The 14,585-nt window shown below is 52.8% G+C and overlaps 1 protein-coding gene across 1 annotated transcript in view; it reads left to right on the top strand.

The window, feature by feature from the left end:
- Positions 1-14,117, top strand: part of WDR3 (WD repeat domain 3) — a 46,889-nt gene extending 32,772 nt beyond the window's left edge. Inside the window, exons 13-22 of the mRNA XM_089665781.1 lie at positions 2,147-2,248; positions 2,334-2,419; positions 5,053-5,194; positions 5,274-5,330; positions 6,468-6,568; positions 8,192-8,303; positions 8,418-8,552; positions 13,660-13,710; positions 13,798-13,863; positions 13,983-14,117. Of these exons, the coding sequence (XP_089521907.1) occupies positions 2,147-2,248; positions 2,334-2,419; positions 5,053-5,194; positions 5,274-5,330; positions 6,468-6,568; positions 8,192-8,303; positions 8,418-8,552; positions 13,660-13,710; positions 13,798-13,863; positions 13,983-14,117 (987 nt within the window). The remainder of the gene's footprint in view (positions 1-2,146; positions 2,249-2,333; positions 2,420-5,052; positions 5,195-5,273; positions 5,331-6,467; positions 6,569-8,191; positions 8,304-8,417; positions 8,553-13,659; positions 13,711-13,797; positions 13,864-13,982) is intronic.
- Positions 14,118-14,585: the final 468 nt, after the last annotated feature.

Here is a 14,585-nt window from a genome sequence, read left to right as displayed (position 1 = left end):
CAGGGCCCTCGAACCCCTTGTGTATTGTATTGTTACTATATTGTCTCATTCTGTCCCCCATTATAATGTACAGCGCTGAGCAAACCTTTTGGTCTTTATAAATACTGTATAATAATAATAGAACACAGTGAGGAACAGAAGTATTTGAACCCCCTGCGATTCTGCAAGTTCTCCCACTTCTCCATCATGGAGGGTCTGACATTCACATTGCAGGGGATTCCCACTCTGAGGACAGAATTCAGGAGATCACATTGCAGGGGATTCCCACTCTGAGGACAGAATTCAGGAGATCACATTGTATGATTTGTAAAGAATGTATTTGTCTCGCACGGCTGAACAGAAGTATTTGAACCCCTGAGAAACAACAAGAATTCTGGCTCTCAAAGACCTGTTACTGCGCCTTTACAAAGTCCCCCTCTACTCCACTCATTCATCTCACTTAGTAGCACCTGTCTGAGCTCTATAAAGACACCTGTCCACCCCACAGTCAGTCAGACGCCAACTACTACCATGGGCAAGACCACAGAGCTGTCAAAAGACACCAGAGACAGAATTGTGGACCTCCACAAGGCTGGAAAGGGCTACGGGGCAATTGCCAAGCAGCTTGGTGAAAATAGATCAACTGTTGGAGCAATTGTTAGAAAATGGAAGAGGCTAAAGACGACTGTCAGTCTCCCTCGGACTGGGGCTCCATGCAAGATGTCCCCTCGTGGGGTATCACTGATGAGAAGAAAGGTGAGGAATCAGCCCAGAACTACAAGGGAGGAGCTGGTCAATGACATGAAGAGAGCTGGGACCACAGTTTCACAGGTCACTGTCGGTAGAACACTACGCCATCATGGTTTCCAATCATGCATTGCATGGAAGGTTCCCCTGCTCCAGTCATCACATGTCCAGGCCCGTCTGAAGGTTCCCCCGCTCCAGTCATCACATGTCCAGGCCCGTCTGAAGGTTCCCCTGCTCCAGTCATCACATGTCCAGACCCGTCTGAAGGTTCCCCTGCTCCAGTCATCACATGTCCAGGCCCGTCTGAAGGTTCCCCTGCTCCAGTCATCACATGTCCAGGCCCGTCTGAAGGTTCCCCTGCTCCAGTCATCACATGTCCAGGCCCGTCTGAAGGTTCCCCTGCTCCAGTCATCACATGTCCAGGCCCGTCTGAAGGTTCCCCTGCTCCAGTCATCACATGTCCAGGCCCGTCTGAAGGTTCCCAATGACCATCTGGATGATGCAGAGGAGGCATGGGAGAAAGTCATGTGGTCAGAGGAGACCAAAGGAGAACTTTTGGTCTAAACTTCACTCGTCGTGTTTGGAGGAAAAAGGATGAGTTGCATCCCAAGAACACCATCCCTACTGTGAAGCATGGGGGTGGTAACATCATGCTTTGGGGGTGCTTTTCTGCGAAGGGGACAGGATGACTGCACTGTATTAAGGAGAGGATGAATGGGGCCATTTATTGTGAGATTTTCAGCAACAACCTCCTTCCCTCAGTCAGAACATTGAAGACGGGTCATGGCTGGGTCTTCCAACATGACAACGACCCGAAGCACACAGCCAGGAGAACCAAGGAGTGGCCCCGTAAGAAGCATATCAAGGTTCTGGAGTCGCCTAGCCAGTCTCCACACCTAAATCCAATAGAACATCTTTGGAGGGAGCTGAAACTCCGTGTTGCTCAGCGACAGCCCCGAAACCTGACAGATCTAGAGGAGATCGGTGTGGAGGAGTCGGCCAAAATCCCTGTTGCAGTGCAAACCTGGCCAAGGACTACAGGAAACGTCTGACCTCTGTAATTGCAGACAAAGGCTTCTGTACCAAATATTAACACGGATCTTCTCAGGGGTTCAAATACTTCTGTTCAGCCGTGCAAGACAAATACATTCTTTACAAATCATACAATGTGATCTCCTGAATTCTGTCCTCAGAGTGGGAATCCCCTGCAATGTGAATGTCAGACCCTCCATGATGGAGAAGTGGGAGAACTTGCAGAATCGCAGGGGGTTCAAATACTTCTGTACATTAGAGACCAATTTGTCATTGAACTCCCAATGTAGTTCCAATAAAAACAGAAGTCCTGTCAAATATGATATTGTTTTCGCTATTCGTTATCACATTTTCTTTGTACAACGCCTTCATCTTCTGTGTCTTTCAGTCTGGGAAGTTGCAGCTGTTTGATTTGTCCTCAGGGAGTGAACTGGACTCGATACCCGCCCACGATGGGGCGTTGTGGTCCATCTGCCTGTCACCTGACCAGGTAGTGTGTTGGGGTGGAGGAGGCAGGAACTGGGGTCACCATATTGCCGGACATTGTGTGTTCATCTCTCCGGTTGTATTTTCAGAGAGGATTTGTGACAGGAGGTGCTGATAAGACGGTGAAGTTCTGGGAGTTTGAATTGGTCAATGACGACTCTGAGGCCCAAAGCAGGTGAGAATCCTGGCCGTGGGTTGTATGAAAAGTAGCTACAGGAGGTGATGTGAAAGGAAAGATCTAAGATTTAGGCCCCATACACAATGGGCGTTTAGATACGGCACATGGTGCTGTAGTGTTTAGTTGAGGGCGGAGGGTACAGGTGTCCTGTCTAGCCCCTCTGTCAGGGGTTGCCAGTGTCTGGTCTAACCCTTCCCAATTTTACCGAAATAAAAATACTTTTTTTTTTTTTTTGCGCTGTAAGTGTCCCCCATGGATATCTGTATTAGCATTTAGGGATGTATGCCTTGTCCTAGGAGAATAGATCGGTCTGTATTAGTAGACCTTCGGCGTGTTCCCAGGAGAAGAGATCTCCTTTATTAGTAGACCTCGATGGTGTGCCCTGTCCTCAGAGAAGAGATATTCTGCATTAGACCTCGGGTGTTCCATGTCCTAGGAGAAGAGGTCTTCTGTGTAAGCAGACCTCGGGGGTGTTCCCTGTTTTAGAATAGATCTTCTGTATTAGTAGACCTCGGGGGTGTTCCCTGTCCTAGGAGAAGAGATCTTCTGTATTAGTAGACCTTGGGCTTTGCCCTGTCCTTGGAGAATAGATCTTCTGTATTAGTGGACCTCGGGGGTGTTCCCTGTCCTAGGAGAATAGATCTGTATTGGTAGACCCCGGGGGTGTTCTCTGTCCTTGGAGAAGAGATCTTCTGTATTAGCAGACCTCAGGGGTGTACCCTGTCCTAGGAGAAGAGATCTTCTGTGTAAGCAGACCTTGGGGTTGTTTCCTTTTTTAGAAGGATACTGTATTAGTAGACCTTGGGGGTGTTCCCTGTCCTAGGAGAATAGATCTTCTTTATTGGTAGACCTTTGGGGTGTGCCTGTCCTTGGAGAAGAGATCTTCTGTATTAGTAGACCTCAGGGGTGTTCCCTGTCCTAGAATAGATCTTCTGTATTAGTAGACCTTGGGGGCTGTGCCCTGTCCTAGGAGAAGAGAAGAGATCTTCTTTATTGGTATACCTTGGGGGTGTTCCCTGTCCTAGGAGAAGAGATCTTCTTTATTGGTATACCTCGGGGTGTTCCCTGTCCTAGGAGAATGGATCTTCTGTATTAGTGGACCTTGGGGGGGGGGGGGGGGGGGGGTGTTCCCTGTCCTAGGAGAAGAGATCTTCTTTATTGGTATACCTTGGGGTGTTCCCTGTCCTAGGAGAAGAGATCTTCTGTATTAGTAGACCTTGGGGGGTGTGCCTGTCCTAGGAGAATAGATCTTCTGTATTAGTAGACCTTGGGGGTGTTCCCTGTCCTAGGAGAAGAGATCTTCTGTATTGGTAGACCTTGGGGGTGTTCCCTGTCCTAGGAGAAGAGATCTTCTGTATTGGTAGACCTTGGGGGTGTTCCCTGTCCTAGGAGAAGAGATCTTCTTTATTGGTATACCTCGGGGTGTTCCCTGTCCTAGGAGAATGGATCTTCTGTATTAGTGGACCTTGGGGGGGGGGGGGGGGGTGTTCCCTGTCCTAGGAGAAGAGATCTTCTTTATTGGTATACCTTGGGGTGTTCCCTGTCCTAGGAGAAGAGATCTTCTGTATTAGTAGACCTTGGGGGGTGTGCCTGTCCTAGGAGAATAGATCTTCTGTATTAGTAGACCTTGGGGGTGTTCCCTGTCCTAGGAGAAGAGATCTTCTGTATTGGTAGACCTTGGGGGTGTTCCCTGTCCTAGGAGAAGAGATCTTCTGTATTGGTAGACCTTGGGGGTGTTCCCTGTCCTAGGAGAAGAGATCTTCTGCATTAGTAGACCTTGGGGGGTGTTCCCTCTCCTAGGAGAAGAGATCTTCTGCATTAGTAGACCTCGGGGGTGTTCCCTGTCCTAGGAGAATAGATCTTCTGTATTAGCAGTCCTCGGGGGTGTTCTCTGTCCTAGGAAAATAGATCTTCTGTATTAGTAGACCTTGGAATGTGCCCTGTCCTTGGAGAATATATCTTCTGGTTTGGTAGACCTCGGGGGTGTTCCCTGTCCTAGGAGAAGAGATCATCTGTGTAAGCAGACTTTGGGGGTGTTTCCTTTTTTAGAAGAATAGATACTGTATTAGTAGACCTTGGGGGGTGTTCCTGTCCTAGGAGAATAGATCTTCTGTATTAGTAGACCTTGGGGGGGGGGGTGTTCCCTGTCCTAGGAGAAGAGATCTTCTGTATTAGTAGACCTCGGGGTGTTCCCTCTCCTAGGAGAAGAGATCTTCTGTATTAGTAGACCTCGGGGGTTTTCCCTCTCCTAGGAGAAGAGATCTTCTGTATTAGTAGACCTTGGGGGTTGTTCCTGTCCTAGGAGAATAGATCTTCTGTATTAGTAGACCTTGGGGGGGGGTGTTCCCTGTCCTAGGAGAAGAGATCTTCTGTATTAGTAGACCTCGGGGGTTTTCCCTCTCCTAGGAGAAGAAATCTTCTGTATGTCAATGTTTAGCGTTTTTGCAGCGTTGTCCTTCACTCTCAATGTGGAATATAAAGGAATGATGTGGTTGGTAGGAGGATCCTGCAGACACTTTGATGAACAAGGTTGGGTGGAGAACAGAAGTCAGTAAAATTTTGGTTAATCCTTGGATCTCTGCCTTGTCCCCAAATGATGAGACGTTTTCACCGCCTCTCCCCCTCTACAGCCGCCGCCTGTCGGTGAAGCAGGCTCGCGTGTTACAGATGGATGAGGATGTGCTGTGTGTGCGCTATAGTCCGGATAGTCGTCTCCTCGCCGTGTCTCTGCTGGATTGCACAGTGAAAATCTTCTTCGTGGACACATTGAAGGTACAGCCGGAACCCGTGGAACTGTTCCATGTGGTCACATTGTAATCCTCCGGCTCACATTCTGATTCTGTCTCTGCAGTTCTTCCTCACTCTTTATGGACACAAACTGCCCGTCCTTTGTATGGACATCTCCTATGTAAGTATGGTACTGGTGGGAAGGGGGGCTGTATGGGGCAAACTGCAAACAGACCTATGGGGGGGGGGCATCTTGTACCTTGGTAATGGGGGAGGGGGTTTGAGGCAGATTGTATATAAAGATATGTAGGGGGAATCCTTTGCCTTGGTAGGACGGGGGGTCGTATGGTACAGAGGGAATCCTGTTCCTTGGCGGGGGTTGTGTATGGAGACCTGAGGGGGGTGATCCTGTTCCTTGGCGGGGGGTTGTGTATGGAGACATGTGAGGGGGGTAATCCTGTTCCTTGGTGGGGGGTTGTGTATGGAGACGTGAGGGAATCCTGTTCCTTGGCGGGGGGTTGTGTATGGAGACATGTGAGGGGGGGGTAATCCTGTTCCTTGGCGGGGGTTGTGTATGGAGACGTGAGGGGGGGAATCCTGTTCCTTGGTGGGGGGTTGTGTATGGAGACGTGAGGGGGGGAATCCTGTGCCTTGGTGGGGGGTTGTATATGGAGACCTGAGGGGGGTAATCCTGTTCCTTGGCGGGGGGTTGTGTATGGAGACGTGTGAGGGGGGGAATCCTGTTCCTTGGTGGGTGGTTGTGTATGGAGACATGTGAGGGGGGGAATCCTGTGCCTTGGTGGGGGGTTGTGTATGGAGACCTGAGGGGGGTGATCCTGTTCCTTGGCGGGGGGTTGTGAATGGAAACCTGAGGGGGGTGATCCTGTTCCTTGGTGGGGGGTTGTGTATGGAGACGTGAGGGGGAATCCTGTTACTTGCGGGGGCTTGTGTATGGAGACATGTGAGGGGGGAATCCTGTTCCTTGGTGGGGGGTTGTGTATGGAGACATGTGAGGGGGGAATCCTGTTCCTTGGTGGGGGGTTGTGTATGGAGACATGTGAGGGGGGAATCCTGTTCCTTGGTGGGGGGTTGTGTATGCGGCAGATTGTATGGGGACATGAAGGGGGAATTACGTGCCATTCCGGGTTTGCTGCTTTGCTTGTATTGGACCAGAGCATATCCCAGCCGTCCTCCTGAAAGCATTTCGATGAAGTTTTTTGGGCCTGTGTAGCACGCCCAGCGTCTACATCTGATGAAACGTTTTGCCGTTTGCTGCTCTGTCCGATGTAACGGGACTGATCCCCGGTGACTTTTGCAGGACAGCGCTATTATCGTCACCGGCTCTGCTGATCGGAATATAAAGATCTGGGGGCTGGACTTTGGGGACTGTCACCGCTCGCTCTTCGGCCACGACGACAGGTGAGGACGGGGCATCTTCTCTGCTGATGAAAACATATCATTAGATACATTAGGTTGCTATAGTTATACAAGTATTACATTTTTTTTTTCCTTTTAAAGCGGGGGTCTCCAAACTACGGCCCATGGGCCCACTGTAAGATTTAATTGGCCCATCAGCTGATGTGAAGTCTCTACTCCGCTGGGGCCCCGATGTAAGGGCGACCTTGATGCAAGGTCTGAGTCTAATGTGGACTCTGAGAAAAGGAGGACTGTGATGGAGACCATAATGTAAGGGGGATCCTGAAGGAACCCGTAATGTAAGGGGGATCCTGAAAGAACCCGTGACGTAAGGGGGATCCTGAAGGAACCCGTGACGTAAGGGGGATCCTGAAGGAACCCGTGGACGTAAGGGGGATCCTGAAGGAACCCGTGACGTAAGGGGGATCCTGAAGGAACCCGTGACGTAAGGGGGATCCTGAAGGAACCCGTGACGTAAGGGGGATCCTGAAGGAACCCGTGACGTAAGGGGGATCCTGAAGGAACCCGTGACGTAAGGGGGATCCTGAAGGAACCCGTGACGTAAGGGGGATCCTAAAGGATCCCATCAAGTAAGGGGGATCCTAAAGGATCCCATCAAGTAAGGGGGATCCTAAAGGATCCCATCAAGTAAGGGGGATCCTGAAGGATCCCATCAAGTAAGGGGGATCCTGAAGGATCCCATCAAGTAAGGGGGATCCTGAAGGATCCCATCAAGTAAGGGGGATCCTGAAGGATCCCATCAAGTAAGGGGGATCCTGAAGGATCCCATCAAGTAAGGGGGATCCTGAAGGATCCCATCAAGTAAGGGGGATCCTGAAGGATCCCGTGACATAAGGGGGATCCTGAAGGAACTCGTGACGTAAGGGAGATCCTGAAGGAACCCATGACGTAAGGGGGATGCTGAAGGAACCCGTGACGTAAGGGGGATGCTGAAGGAACCCGTGACGTAAGGGGGATGCTGAAGGAACCCGTGACGTAAGGGGGATGCTGAAGGAACCCGTGACGTAAGGGGGATGCTGAAGGAACCCGTGACGTAAGGGGGATGCTGAAGGAACCCGTGACGTAAGGGGGATGCTGAAGGAACCCGTGACGTAAGGGGGATGCTGAAGGAACCCGTGACGTAAGGGGGATGCTGAAGGATCCCATCAAGTAAGGGGGATGCTGAAGGAACCCATCAAGTAAGGGGGATCCTGAAGGAACCCGTGACTCTTCCTAAAGAAGTCAAATTCAAAGTTTATTTCCCTAGCACAGCCCCCTCCTGTAGTTACTACACCTCCCTCCTTGCATGTCATAGCCATCTCCTCTTCTGGGAGTATCTGATTACTGTCTGTGCTGGCCCAGCTCCTCCACCCCTCACCTTTCCACGTAAGGAACAAAGGGGAATAATCTAGAGTATCACTTGAGTGACAGTTTTGGGGCTGCTTACATCACATCCAAGATGGTGCATCTGGCGGCAATCTCGGGGCCTTTGGATGTCAACACAAGGGAGGGAAATAACATACAGAGAGACATTAAACACGTGTAAAATATTTTTGGGAAGATTGCTGTTGAAATGAAAGCTCTTACGACAGGGTATCTTTAATGATGTCATCGTTCTCCTCGCAGCGTCATGTTTCTGCAGTTTGTCGCGAAGACGCATTTGTTCTTCAGCGGCGGGAAGGACCGGAAGGTGAAACAATGGGACGCAGATCGCTTCCAGCAGATTCAGACTCTGGAGGTCAGTGAGGCCTGAAGTCTGACATACCATCTTGTATGATTGCGTTTCATGGTTTGGTCAGTCAATACATCCGACTTGGCGAATGAAAACCTCTCCTCCCTTATGTTCTCTCAGGGCCACCATGGAGAAGTTTGGTGTTTGGCCGTCAGTCCCAATGGAGACTACGTTGTCTCATCGTCACATGACAAGTCGCTGAGGCTGTGGGAACGGACGAGGGAACCGCTCATCCTGGAGGAGGAGCAGGAGATGGTGAGAGGGTGGACCTGTGCTATGGTGGGGAGAGGAGGCCCAGGCTGTGGGGTTGGTGTGGGGGTGCAACATGGAGGGTTCGCAGGAACTCTTTTGGAGGCTTGTAATGCTAAACAAAGCTTAGGTGGTTAGGGGTTCGAAACAGAGGAACTACTGCTGAGGAGATGGAGTGGGGATAATGAGGCCCGTGCTGTGTGATGGAGGAGAGACGAGGTCAATGCTATGTGATGGAGGAGAGACGAGGTCAATGCTATGTGATGGAGGGGAGACGAGGTCAATGCTGTGTGATGGGAGGAGAGACGAGGTCAATGCTATGTGATGGAGGAGAGACAAGGCCAGTGCTATGTGATGGAGGAGAGACGAGGCCAATGCTATGTGATGGAGGGGAGACGAGGTCAATGCTGTGTGATGGAGGGGAGACGAGGTCAATGCTGTGTGATGGAGGGGAGACGAGGTCAATGCTATGTGATGGAGGGGAGACGAGGTCAATGCTATGTGATGGAGGGGAGACGAGGTCAATGCTGTGTGATGGAGGGGAGACGAGGTCAATGCTGTGTGATGGAGGGGAGACGAGGTCAATGCTATGTGATGGAGGGGAGACGAGGTCAATGCTATGTGATGGAGGGGAGACGAGGTCAATGCTATGTGATGGAGGGGAGACGAGGTCAATGCTATGTGATGGAGGGGAGACGAGGTCAATGCTGTGTGATGGGAGGAGAGACGAGGTCAATGCTGTGTGATGGGAGGAGAGACGAGGTCAATGCTGTGTGATGGAGGAGAGACGAGGTCAATGCTATGTGATGGAGGGGAGACGAGGTCAATGCTGTGTGATGGGAGGAGAGACGAGGTCAATGCTGTGTGATGGAGGGGAGACGAGGTCAATGCTGTGTGATGGAGGGGAGACGAGGTCAATGCTATGTGATGGAGGGGAGATGAGGTCAATGCTATGTGATGGGAGGAGAGACGAGGCCAATGCTGTGTGATGGAGGAGAGACGAGGCCAATGCTGTGTGATGGAGGAGAGACGAGGCCAATGCTGTGTGATGGAGGGGAGACGAGGTCAATGCTGTGTGATGGAGGGGAGACGAGGTCCAATGCTGTGTGATGGAGGGGAGACGAGGTCAATGCTATGTGATGGAGGGGAGATGAGGTCAATGCTATGTGATGGGGGGAGAGGCGAGGCCAATGCTGTGTGATGGGGGGAGACGAGGTCAATGCTGTGTGATGGGAGGGGACGAGGGCTTTGCTGTGTGATGGGGGGGGGGGGGGAGACGAGGCCAATGCTGTGTGATGGAGGAGAGACGAGGTCAATGCTGTGTGATGGGGGGAGAGGCGAGGCCAATGCTGTGTGATGGAGGAGAGACGAGGCCAATGCTGTGTGATGGAGGAGAGACGAGGCCAATGCTGTGTGATGGAGGAGAGACGAGGCCAATGCTGTGTGCTGGGGGGGAGACGAGGTCAATGCTATGTGATCAGAGAGATGAGGTCAATGCTGTGTGATGGGAGGGGAGACGAGGTCAATGCTGTGTGATGGAGGAGAGACAAGACAAATGCTGTGTGATGGAGGGGAGACGAGGTCAATGCTATGTGATGGGAGGAGAGACGAGGTCAATGCTGTGTGATGGAGGAGAGACGAGGTCAATGCTATGTGATGGAGGAGAGACGAGGTCAATGCTATGTGATGGAGGAGAGACGAGGTCAATGCTGTGTGATGGGAGGGGACGAGGGCTTTGCTGTGTGATGGGGGGGGGGGGAGACGAGGCCAATGCTGTGTGATGGAGGAGAGACGAGGCCAGTGCTGTGTGATGGAGGAGAGACGAGGTCAATGCTGTGTGATGGGGGGAGAGACGAGGTCAATGCTGTGTGATGGGAGGAGAGACGAGGTCAATGCTGTGTGATGGGGGGAGAGGCGAGGCCAATGCTGTGTGATGGGGGGAGACGAGGTCAATGCTGTGTGATGGGAGGGGACGAGGGCTTTGCTGTGTGATGGGGGGGGGGGGGGAGACGAGGCCAATGCTGTGTGATGGAGGAGAGACGAGGTCAATGCTGTGTGATGGGGGGAGAGGCGAGGCCAATGCTGTGTGATGGAGGAGAGACGAGGTCAATGCTGTGTGATGGGGGGAGAGGCGAGGCCAATGCTGTGTGATGGAGGAGAGACGAGGTCAATGCTGTGTGATGGGAGGGGACGAGGGCTTTGCTGTGTGATGGGGGGGGGGGGGAGACGAGGCCAATGCTGTGTGATGGAGGAGAGACGAGGCCAGTGCTGTGTGATGGAGGAGAGACGAGGCCAGTGCTGTGTGATGGAGGAGAGACGAGGTCAATGCTGTGTGATGGGAGGGGAGACGAGGTCAATGCTGTGTGATGGGAGGGGACGAGGGCTTTGCTGTGTGATGGGGGGGGGGGGGAGACGAGGTCAATGCTGTGTGATGGAGGAGAGACGAGGTCAATGCTGTGTGATGGGGGGAGAGGCGGGGCCAATGCTGTGTGATGGAGGAGAGACGAGGTCAATGCTGTGTGATGGGGGGGGGGGGGGGGAGACGAGGCCAATGCTGTGTGATGGAGGAGAGACGAGGCCAGTGCTGTGTGATGGGAGGAGAGACGAGGTCAATGCTGTGTGATGGGAGGGGACGAGGGCTTTGCTGTGTGATGGAGGAGAGACGAGGTCAATGCTATGTGATGGAGGGGAGACGAGGCCAGTGCTGTGTGATGGAGGGGAGACGAGGCCAGTGCTGTGTGATGGGAGGGGACAAGACCTTTGCTGTGTGATGGAGGAGAGACGAGGTCAATGCTGTGTGATGGGAGGAGAGACAAGACCAATGCTGTGTGATGGAGGGGAGACGAGGTCAATGCTGTGTGATGGGAGGGGACGAGGGCTTTGCTGTGTGATGGAGGAGAGACGAGGTTAATGCTGTGTGATGGAGGAGAGACGAGGCCAGTGCTGTGTGATGGAGGAGAGACGAGGTCAATGCTATGTGATGGAGGAGAGACGAGGTTAATGCTGTGTGATGGAGGAGAGACGAGGCCAGTGCTGTGTGATGGAGGAGGAGACGAGGTCAATGCTGTGTGATGGGGGGAGAGACGAGGCCAGTGCTGTGTGATGGAGGAGAGGCGAGGCCAATGCTGTGTGATGGAGGAGAGACGAGGCCAGTGCTGTGTGATGGAGGAGAGACGAGGTTAATGCTGTGTGATGGAGGAGAGACGAGGTTAATGCTGTGTGATGGAGGAGAGACGAGGCCAGTGCTGTGTGATGGAGGAGAGGCGAGGCCAATGCTGTGTGATGGAGGAGAGACGAGGCCAGTGCTGTGTGATGGAGGAGAGACGAGGCCAGTGCTGTGTGATGGAGGAGAGACGAGGTCAATGCTATGTGATGGAGGAGAGACGAGGCCAGTGCTGTGTGATGGAGGGGAGACGAGGTCAATGCTGTGTGATGGAGGAGAGACGAGGTCAATGCTATGTGATGGAGGGGAGACGAGGTCAATGCTATGTGATGGAGGAGAGACGAGGCCAGTGCTGTGTGATGGAGGAGAGACGAGGCCAGTGCTGTGTGATGGAGGAGAGACGAGGTCAATGCTATGTGATGGAGGAGAGACGAGGCCAGTGCTGTGTGATGGAGGGAGACGAGGTCAATGCTGTGTGATGGAGGAGAGACGAGGTCAATGCTATGTGATGGAGGGGAGACGAGGTCAATGCTATGTGATGGAGGAGAGACGAGGCCAGTGCTGTGTGATGGAGGGGAGACGAGGTCAATGCTGTGTGATGGAGGGGAGACGAGGTCAATGCTATGTGATGGAGGGGAGACGAGGTCAATGCTGTGTGATGGAGGGGAGACGAGGCCAGTGCTGTGTGATGGGGGGGGGGGGGGGGGGAGACGAGGCCAATGCTTTGTGATGGGAGGAGAGACGAGGTCAATGCTGTGTGATGGAGGAGAGACGAGGCCAATGCTGTGTGATGGGAGGGGACGAGGGCTTTGCTGTGTGATGGGGGGCAGGAGACGAGGTTAATGCTGTGTGATGGGGGGGACGAGGGCTTTGCTGTGTGATGGGGGGGGGACGAGGCCTTTGCTGTGTGATGGGGGGGAGACGAGGTTAATGCTATATGATGGAGGAGAGACGAGGCCAATGCTGTGTGATGGGAGGGGACGAGGGCTTTGCTGTGTGATGGGGGGCAGGAGACGAGGTTAATGCTGTGTGATGGGGGGGAGACGAGGTTAATGCTATATGATGGAGGAGAGACGAGGCCAGTGCTGTGTGATGGGAGGGGACGAGGGGCTTTGCTGTGTGATGGGGGGGGGGGAGACGAGGCCAATGCTGTGTGATGGAGGAGAGACGAGGCCAATGCTGTGTGATGGAGGAGAGACGAGGCCAATGCTGTGTGATGGAGGAGAGATGAGGCCAATGCTGTGTGATGGAGGAGAGACGAGGCCTTTGCTGTGTGATGGGGGGAGAGACGAGGTCAATGCTGTGTGATGGAGGAGAGACGAGGTCAATGCTGTGTGATGGGGGGGACGAGGCCTTTGCTGTGTGATGGAGGAGAGACGAGGTCAATGCTGTGTGATGGGGGGACGAGGCCTTTGCTGTGTGATGGAGGAGAGACGAGGTCAATGCTGTGTGATGGAGGAGAGACGAGGCCAGTGCTGTGTGATGGGGGGGACGAGGCCAGTGCTGTGTGATGGAGGGGAGACGAGGTCAATGCTGTGTGATGGGGGAGAGACGAGGCCCTTGCTTGCTGGGTGGGGGGGATGGGAGACCTGTGCCATGGTGGATCGCTGTGCAAGGTTTGTAGGGATAAATAAAGCCTTCTTGGTGTCACATTATCTTTTAAAAGGGAAACTGCTGGAGACAAGGGTGGGGTAAATGAAAGGTTCTGCCCCTCATGTCATGTCTGATAGTAAAGTGTCACTTAATAATACCGCCCCCTGTGGCAGCTGTGTGCAGAACCCCTCCTCGGCAATGACGGGCGTATTTCACATGTGGATCGTAGGACAGCGCCCCCTGCAGAATACCGTTTTGTCATAAATAATTGTCGCTACCATCAGAGGTGGGATCGCCAGGCTGCGCCCTCTACATTGATGAATTGGCGATCATATATTTTTTCTTCTCCCCTTCCAGCAACGTGAAGCCGCGTTCGAGGAGAGCGTAGGCAAAGGAGACCAGCCGGTGGTGAGTTGGATGTCCGTTTGTGCGTATCATCACCTTGGGGGTCCACCCGGCGTCCATAATAATGATGGCGTCCCTTTTTCTCTGCAGGTGGCGGGAGAGAAGGAAGGGGAGACGGGGCTGGCGGGAAAGAAGACCATCGAGACTGTGAAAGCCGTGAGTGCAATCTGTTTCCATCTCCTCCTACATTGCCGTTCCCCTCCCGTAATTCACTCTGGTCAGATGTTGGCTGCAATGTGACCGCGCCATCCTCCATATCCTTTTGTCTCTTTCAGACTGAACGCATCATGGAGGCCGTGGAGCTGCACCGAGAGGAGACCTCCAAAGTGATGGAGCACGAGGCACTGTGCAGAGCAGCGGGCAAAGAGGTGATCAGAACCTACAACCAGCATCCGTTTTATAAAGAGTGACTCCATTTTTGTTGAGGATGGGCGGGGGGGGGGGGGGGGAGAACCTCACCTCACCTCACCTCCCCTCCCCTCCCCTCCCCTCCGGGTGATCTCTGTACATTGCACGGATTTTAAGACTTTGTAGCAGATTCCTACCTTTTTTTGTTCTGAAGAAATAGCTGTTGCTCCGTGTGAACGTGAGTGGGAGCGACTGCATAATTATCAATCAGCTGCTGCACTTGCAGGGTTCTAATGAGGAAAGCGGCGGGGTCTGCATCCCTTTAGATGTGAATCTCGACAAAAATGACATTTGTGTTGCAGGGGATGCCCAAAATCTGGCTTTTATCTTAGTGCAGACTGCTGGGAAAAACAGAGAGCCAGTCGCACCTGCAGGAAATGACAGTGTAAGGTGTTGTAAGGTACACCGTCTGTGTACAGGATGCCTCCAGGCGGCCATATTGGATTGTACGGAAAATTACAGCGGCTGTA

This window comes from Staurois parvus, unplaced genomic scaffold, assembly GCF_062004578.1.
Source record: "Staurois parvus isolate SC_StPar_1 unplaced genomic scaffold, SC_StPar_1.0 ptg002345l, whole genome shotgun sequence".
NCBI classification, from domain to species: domain Eukaryota; kingdom Metazoa; phylum Chordata; class Amphibia; order Anura; family Ranidae; genus Staurois; species Staurois parvus.
The sequence above is the reverse complement of the archived record's forward strand: the minus strand, read 5'-3'. Positions and strand labels throughout refer to the sequence as shown.